The following is an 8485-nucleotide window of genomic DNA, read 5'->3' as shown; positions in this document are numbered from 1 at the left end:
GCCCAGTGGCTGGGAGGTCCCCCCTGCCACCCTGCGGGGCTGTGAGCTGCAGAGGACCCCTGCCAGCGCCAAGCAGCTCTAGGGTCCCCTCTGCCACTGGTGGCAGCAGCTGGGCAGCTCAGGGGTCACCACCAACAGCCAGCCAATTACCAGGGTCCTGCCACCCGCAGCTATCCAGCAGAGGCTGGGCTTCTGTGGGGTCCCCTGCTGCCGGCAGCAGCTGGTTAGCCAATGTCACGGAGGTCACAGATTCCATGACTTCCACAGCATAATTTTAGCTTCAATTATAGCTTAAAAGCTTTTGTTACCTCATGCCCGACAGCTTTTTTTTGTTCATTAATATTGTCAGTCTTGGTACTGCTGAGGTCCGAGAATGTATAGAAAAGCACTGGCTTCCAGCATGAAGTGTCAGCCATCACTAGATGGGATCTTTTGTATGGCAATTCAGCTACAGCACTTGTAATGAGTTTTAAATGAAAGAGAGGGACACGGTAGCTCAGAAGAGGTAGCCTCTGGAAGTAGTTTCAATATTTTCTTCCTATAGAACTTTGTTCTGTTTACATAACCAGCAAACATTTGTTTCTTAAATAACAGAGCAACGAAAAATGTTACTGGAAAAAAATCCTTTATTTTAGTCTCTGAAACACAACATTCCTCTTCACTAAGTCAAGCGGAGTAGGTATGAACTGTCGCTTCATTACAGGAAGTCAGAAATGGTAGTCACATCAGGCTTGCCATCTATAAAGAAATGCAGATCAGAGTCTCACATTATCTTCCAAGGCTTGGGAGGGAAGGCGGGGGAAGAGGGACTAGAGATAACTGAAAAAATGAGAGTTTCATTTTGCTCCTATGGTTAGTTCAGGAGCCAAACAGCCCTAATGTGGTTAATGGGGCATTTGCACGTCACTGCAGTAAGTGGAATTCAGAATTTCACCTGCCTGCTCTCACCCACCATATTTCATCGAAACTTGAAGACCAATTACAGCTTCCTGTGGACAGGAGACCATTACATAAATGGAAATATCCTAGGCCATTTTCAAAATAGTTAATTGCCCAGGCACATGCCTGAGCCCCAGAAGTAGAACATTCTACAGCAACAGGCTGCGCTCTCCAGTTTACACATAGGAAAAACCACAGCCAGCAGAACCTGAGCACTCAAACAATTACATACGGCTCCTCTTTGGCCTGAAGTCCAGCCTGGATCAAAGGCTACATCTGGACAAATCACCTTCAAAAAAGTTTTTTATTTGTATTATCATAACACCTAGGTGCCCTAGACACGGACCAGGATCCCATTGTTCCATCTGTTTTTCCAAACCAATATCTTGCTCTATAGCAGCATGAAAAGGCTGCAGAGCAACTCTGGGCAAAAGCTGCAGTAAAGCAATTAGCCCTGTTCTCCCAAGCCTGCAGAGAGGGGCAAGTATCACACTCTCGTGTTGTCCAAACGACAAAAAGTTACTGTATTTGAACAGTTATGAAGAACATCGTTCTATGAAGAACTGGATTAGATGACAAGCAACGACTATGATTTTGCAGTTACTGTAGACAAAGACAAATTGCGGTCAGTTCTTAGGACTGCTACCTCAATTCTTCACAGCTGTGTTCAAACTGTAAACACTGCTGGAGTGCAGACCCAACACATGGAGTGTCACAGTTATATGCAGTAAAGTGATGGGCACCACTCCTAAGAGAGGAAATCTTAGGTTTAACCATATTATGTCTTCAAGACAAAGCACAAGACTCAAACATTCAGTATTAAGGTTGTTATGGCCTCGAAGCAAACACCTGTGAACGCTCTACAGAGCAAGGGTCTCAGAACCCAGACACATGCTCTAGGCCTAGACAGACTAATGATTTTCTGGTTTCTTAACCAGAAACTCACTTTAAAAAAAAAAATCCTGACTGGGAGTTTAACATCTCAGCTCCAAGAAGGGCTTGATTAGAGCCCGAAAACGAAACGAGTTACCCAGCTGCAGCACAGATCAGCGTAATCGCCTTGCTTCACGCTCGGACTCCAGCAGCGTCAGGACATCCCCCTCGCGGACAGGCCCCTTCACGTTCCGGATGATGGACCGACTGGTGTCGTCCATGAATTCGACACGAACCTGACAGCCACAGCAGAGAACGAACAGAAACGCTCGAAACCCCCATTTTCCTGGGCCACCTGCCGCCGACAGACCTGCTCAGCTCCCGGGCCCGAGTCCGCTGCGCCCCTGCCCCACGGAGCTGAGCGCTCGGCCCGAGGCCCAGGCCAGACGGCGAGGAGCACACAACGCCGGGGGGCGTCTACAAATGGGAGCTGGGGAAAGTCCGTTCCCCCCCTCGCAACACGGGGACAAGGGAACCGGCAATTAAATTACGCGGGGGACAAACCAAAGCCGTGAGAGGAAAATAACCTGCGGAACTCTCCGCCACTGGCGAGCCCCAGCGGCCTGGGCACCGGCCCGGCTCCCCGGGGCTCAGTCCAAGGCCTGGGAGGGGAGCCCACGACGCTCCTGAACCGCTCTCGCTAGGGCGGGGCGAGGGGGTCACTCACCTGGGTGCACTGGCCCTGTGAGCCCGTCCGGCCCAGCACCTTGGTGACCTGCGGGGAGACTCGGGTCAGCCAGGCGCAGAGAGAGACCCCGGACCCCGGCCCGGCCCCGCCCGCCGTTAACCCCCGGCCCGGCCCGGCCCCGCCCGCCGTTAACCCCCGGCCCGGCCCGGCCCCGCCCGCCGTTAACCCCCGGCCCGGCCCGGCCCCGCTCTCTCGCACCCGGGCCAGTTTGATGGGCTGCACGCGGCTCGTATCCATGGCGGCTGCTGTAGGTGTAGATAGGAGAGGGGGAGCCCCTGCCCCCTCGCGCGCTTATATAGCCCCAGCTATCGCGAGACCCAGCGTGCACCGCGCTGTCTCCCCTTCCCGGCGTGCGCCGCGCACCGCTGGCGTCCTCTCCTTTCCCGACAAGCGCCGCGCCGCTTCCCAGCTCGCACCGCGGCGGCGCCCTTCACAGCGGCCAAAATGGCGTCCGCCACCCGCCTCATCCAGCGGCTCCGCAACTGGGCGGCGGGGGTAAGGGGCTCGCGCGGGCCTGTCGGAATCCCTGGGGCGCGGTCGGCGGGGCCTAGCACCGCCCTCGTGCTGGGACCAGGGTGGCGCGGTCCGCTCCCCCGGCTCCCCCTACTGCCCTGTGCGTCCTGCCTGCACTTGGACCCCGTCTCCCCTGCCCCCGGGCTCGCACCTCCCTGAGACCCTCTCGTCTTCTTTTACAGCGGGACCTGCAAGCCAAGCTACAGCTTCGGTACACGGAGATCTCCAAGAGGTAAGGCCGGGGAGGTGGGGACAGAGCTGGTCTGCTCCTAGGCAAGCCCTTCTCCTTGTGTTGGTATGCGTGGAAACCCCGCAAGCGCAGCTGAAACTCTCCAACCGCAAAGGGGAAAGGGCGAAGCGTACCTGGACCCAAACTGGTTTGAGAGTAGCAGCCGTGTTAGTCTGTATCTGGAAAAGGAAAAGGAGGACTTGTGGCACCTTAGAGACTAACATTTATTTGAGCATGAGCTTTCGTGAGGCTCACGAAAGCTCATGCTCAAATAAATTGGTTAGTCTCTAAGGTGCCACAAGTACTCCTTTTCATTTATTTGAGCATAAGCTTGAATACAGCCATGCGGCTTGGCGTAAGAAGAGAGAAAACAACTGTTCTCACTAATCTTTCATGCATAGGAACCTTAAATGTAACAGCAGGAGATAAAATAAACTTTAGACAAAATTATCATAATATTTATTAGTAACTTGTTGCTACCAATTTAAATACAAATCTCAGGAGCTGTTAAAGGAGGCCTTCAAAGGTAGAAAAATGGGTTAGTGCTGTTTGCTGAGTTCAGTACATGAAGACCTAAAGTTTCTCCCTGCCCTCTTTCTGCTTATTTTATATTAGAAATGCAAGTCTTGTTTCTCTCTTTTTGGGAGGGAGGGGGAAAAACTCTAAGGCTCTAATAGGGTAATAATATCCAATGCCACACAAGCAAAATTTGATCATGAGGGGAAGTAATTTTTATTCAGTTTACATCTGTAGTTTTAAAAAAAAAAATATTACAGTTAATTAAAATGACAGAGAAACATATTGAATTTTTAAGACTGTGCTCCAGCCAATCATTTTTCATTTAGGGAGTGCAAAACCAGACTGGACAGTCCTGGTATTTCTAAGGTAAATAACAAAGCTGGGGGGGGGACCACAAAGTTTTCAGGTCTCTTTACTTTTCCTAAAGAAGCAATACCTATTTTTTCTTTTTTGTTGATCACACATAAGATTTCAATAGCAACATTAGCTTTCTCTGTTGCATATAATTGCATGATAGTTACTCTTGAGCCTTGCAAAGAACTCAAAATCCTGTTTCACATAGCCAAATTAATATTGCTGTGGAAATATTAACTTTTTTTCCCCAACTTTTGTATTTAAAGTTACAGCCTCACCATTGCATTGCTTAAAAAGAAAAAGAGGATGCAAACTCACCCACATAATGGCTGATTGGCATCTGATAAGGAAAGAAGCTCAGACCACCACATCTGGGGTCATGGGGAGGATCAGCTCCTCATCTGTGATATCCCAGCTTAGGTCCATTTAGTGTTAATAGGGATGTAGACCCCTGCCTGGTAGGAAATGGAGAGTAAGACTTCTAGTTCATCTCTCCCGAAAGCCAACTGCATGCAAATGGAAACTTTCATTCGCTCCTCACTTAACTCGCTCTGGTTAGTTGCTGATCAGTTAGAGAACATACTTGTTTAAAGTTGTGCAATGCTCCTTTATAAGGTTGTTTGGCAGCCGCCTGCTTTGTCCACTGCTTGCAGAAAGAGCAGCCCGTTGGAGCTAGCTGGTGGGGGCTTGGAACCAGGGTGGACCAGCAGCTCCCCTAAGTTCCCTGCATGGCAGTCGTCCAGCAGACTATCAGTCCCGTCTCTCCCCCCCCCCCACCCCCCGAGAGCCTCCTGCTTGCTGTGCAGACGGGGGAAGAGGGATGCTAATGTCAGGGTGTCCCCCGCTCCTTTACCCCATCTCCATAGGGGGATGCAACAGGGCTCAGGACAGAGAGAGCTTGCTGGCAGCAGTTGCTGTCTCAATTTGCTGACCTACTTAAAAAGGCAATGTACTTAAGAGTGGCATCAGCGTACTTAACGGGGCAATGCACGTCTCTCACGCACACACGGGGTGTGTGTGTGTGTGTGTGTGTCTCTGTGCCATGCTGTGTCTCCTCCCTCCATTCCTCCTGCCTTGTAGAGTGTGAAGCTACACTGTGTTAACCCTTGAGGGCTCAGCCAGGTGCTAGTTCATCATTTAGCAGTAAGGCATTCCCTGGGAAATATCCCACCCTCTGACTCCACCATCTCAACCAAGCTTCATAATCATCATTGCTGTGTTCAGTATTAAATTGCTTAAAACTTATACTGTGAGTATGTATGTATGTATATATAGTCTTTGGCAAAAAATTTTTCCCTGGAACCTAAACCCCCCACTTTACATTAATTCTTATGGGGAAATTGGATTCACTTAACATCATTTCACTTAAAATAAACATTTTTCAGGAACATAACTATAATGTTAAGCAAGGAGTTACTGTACAAGATATCAGATTCTGCCTCTTCTCACTCTCAGTTCTCTAAAGGTTTGGTTCCTGGTTTCTGTCTTCTCAGCAGCAGGTATACTCATGTTCTAGTAACTGGAATTAACTTGTTGCTTTCCACCTGTATGTTGGAACCCAGTAATGATGTTTGATTAAGAGATGTATTCTTGTTTGAAGCAGGTCTCTCTGTTTTTAGAGTAGTCCTTTAAAGACTACAGGATTCTTCTGAGAGAGTGACAGTTTTCTGGATGTCCTTTTTGTTGCTTGCTCTTTCCTCAGATTTGTTAACATAGTCCAGATACAGGTTACTTCTCTCCTGGTTTGGTACTGGGTAATGATGTTTCCTTAACTTTTAATATACTGCAGGGGAATTAGAACATACATGTTTGGAACTCTACCCTGTTTTCTATTTCTGTCCCTGAGAGAGATTGGGTTGTTATTCTTTGCCCTGTGAGCCTTTGTTTACATTAACAGATGCTCTGAATTCATGGCCCCAGTTCTGTATTCGTACCCATGACTGCGTCTAAGGCTTTCTGTGCTCATTCTGAAATCTTGGAAGGTGGCTCAAGATACAATGCTAGCGTGTCCTGTGCATAACACTACAGTGTCTATTTCTCCTAATACTCCACTCAAGAGTAAGACTGAGAATATGGTTCTCACTTAGCATGGTGCGTGCTGATGCTTTCTTTGGGTTGTTTGCTGTTTAGAACTCAACCACCTCCTAAACTTCCACTGGGTCCCAGTCACAAGTTTGCAAATAACTACTACTGTACTCGTGATGGACGCAGGGAGTCCTACCCTCCAGTTATTGTTATGTCTCCGCAGAAATCCCTCGCATCATGCACTCAAGATGCCAGGTAGGTCCTATTGATCCTATGATCAGCAGCCATGCAACATCCGGCTGTGATATTGTGATCTTGCAAGCTAAGCGGAGTCAAGTCTGGTCAGTATTTGGCTGGTGCACCACCATATAATGCATTGCTGATGCATTAAATGATGTTGACTGCTAGTGAGTGAATGCTGAATTAGTGTGCCGTCTCTATGCACCTTCTTTTGAGTAAGAGGGGATGTTAGGGTTGGGAATGGTTTCCCTAAAATGTTCTATGTTACTCACAAACCCTGTATTGCTGTTAAATATGAACTGATTATATAAACTAACAGTTTCTTAAGGCCAGTCTCTGTCTCTCCCCTAGCTCAGAATCTGCAGTAGCAACAACTGAGAAAAAGCCAGTGACACCAGGTGTTTCACTTGAGAAGTGGGAACTATCCAAAGATCAACCTTACCTGTGAGCTGGCCAAATATGAAGAGAAGGCTGAATGAGATTGGACTTGATAGGATTAACTGAAAAGAAGCAGCCTGGCTGGTGATCCAGTGATGGGGTTAACTTCAGTAACACTGTGTAGAATTTATTGTTCTGGAAAAGAGACCATTTTGCTGGGGCATGACTGATTAAACATATTTATCTAATGTATACCTAACGTTCTTTTCAGAACTTTCTTTATTCAAACGAAAGTTCGGAGTAAACTTGTATTTTATGGAAATGAGGGATAGACAATCTCACAAGCTAAACAGATTCAATCCTGGTCACTCCTGAAATGAATCCTCAAAACACAGGTCATGTACAAATTAGAGCTGGTGATACTTCCCTCTGAATCATTATTAAAACAGTGGCTCATTATGGTGCCAGAGGGTGCAGTTCTGCAAAAGGTGCCATGGTCAGAATGAGACTTGCAGCTCTGAGCTATATGCAGTGTTGTAGCCATGTTGGTCCCAGGATATTAGAGAGAGAAGGTGGGTGAGGTAATATCTTTTATTACTCAGGGCTTGTGTACACTTACAGCGGTGCCATTGCCCCTGTGCCACTGTAGTGCTTACTGAAGACACTACCTCTGTTGACAAGAAAGCGTCTCGTGTTGGTGCAGGTACTCCACCTCCCCAAGAGGTAGTAGCTATGTCGACGAAGCCCGACTGTCGACATAGCCCTGTCTAAACCAGGAGTTAGTTCAGTATAAGTACATTGCTCAGGGGAGTGGAAAATCCACCACCCTGAGCGACATAGTTATACTAACATAATTTTGTAGCGTAAACCAGGGCTCAAAGTGTCACAGCTAAATACAAGATGGAACAGATGTTTAATATAAGTAGTTAACACATTGCAAGGGACCATTCAGTGTGAAATAGCCAGTAAAAACAACTCCAGTCATAGGGAGGAAAGGAAGGAGGTGTGGGGGTTGACTAGAATTTTTTATGTCCAGTGACCTGATTGGTCAAACTCCAGCAGTTTTAACTTGTTACTCACTTCTCCTTTGAAGAATTGTTGTGTCGTATTGCTAGTGTACAGTCTGTTTCATTCTATCCCAGAATAGTCAGGCTGTTTCCTATAGACCAGGGGTTCTCAAATGGGGGTCAGGACCCCTCAGGGTCACAAGGTCATTACACTGGGGGTCGCAAGCTGTCCGCCTCCATCCCAACACCTGCTTTGCCTCCAGCATTTATAATAGTGTTAAATATATTTAAAAGTGTTTTTAATGTATGGGGGGTTCACGCTCAGAGGCTTGCTAAGTGAAAGGGGTCACCAGCACAAAAGTTTGAGAACCAGTGCTCTAGACACTGTACTGCACTATGGTACCCTAAAGGATGAAGGATATTAATGTGCATAAATGATCATACTTGACCACCGTGCATTCGCCAAGCAGTCCCAGCATTTTTTTCACTTTCCCCAGGGCTGTGAAAAGTGGTTGTTCCACTCACCAGTGGTGGTTGCATCTCAAGGACATGAGAAAAGCTAAGGATATGTCTTCATTGCACTTAACTCGGGTGATGGCACCTGGCTTAGCTTAGCCACACTGCAAATACATAATCAAGTCACTGGGTCCACAGTGGTGT

At 47.8% G+C, this 8485-nt stretch overlaps 2 protein-coding genes across 2 annotated transcripts; one reads left to right on the top strand and one right to left on the bottom strand.

Moving 5' to 3' along the window:
• Nucleotides 1–608: 608 nt before the first annotated feature.
• On the bottom strand, nt 609–2891 carry RPS28 (ribosomal protein S28). Its single transcript, XM_077841926.1, has 4 exons — nt 2759–2891; nt 2540–2587; nt 1970–2108; nt 609–738 (listed from the first exon to the last, which is right to left on the bottom strand). The coding sequence occupies exons 1-3, from the start codon at nt 2795–2797 to the stop codon at nt 1986–1988; spliced, it is 210 nt and encodes a 69-aa protein (XP_077698052.1). The 5' UTR covers nt 2798–2891; the 3' UTR covers nt 609–738; nt 1970–1985.
• A 21-nt stretch (nt 2892–2912) lies between these two features.
• NDUFA7 (NADH:ubiquinone oxidoreductase subunit A7) lies at nt 2913–7070 on the top strand. Its single transcript, XM_077841925.1, has 4 exons — nt 2913–3055; nt 3256–3305; nt 6306–6455; nt 6792–7070. Exons 1-4 carry the CDS (start codon nt 3005–3007, stop codon nt 6886–6888), a joined length of 348 nt encoding a protein of 115 aa, XP_077698051.1. The 5' UTR covers nt 2913–3004; the 3' UTR covers nt 6889–7070.
• The last annotated feature ends 1415 nt before the right edge of the window (nt 7071–8485 follow it).

This window comes from Eretmochelys imbricata, chromosome 25 (assembly GCF_965152235.1).
Source record: "Eretmochelys imbricata isolate rEreImb1 chromosome 25, rEreImb1.hap1, whole genome shotgun sequence".
NCBI classification, from domain to species: domain Eukaryota; kingdom Metazoa; phylum Chordata; order Testudines; family Cheloniidae; genus Eretmochelys; species Eretmochelys imbricata.
Note: the sequence above shows the minus strand (reverse complement) of the source record. Positions and strands in the feature narration are given on the sequence as shown.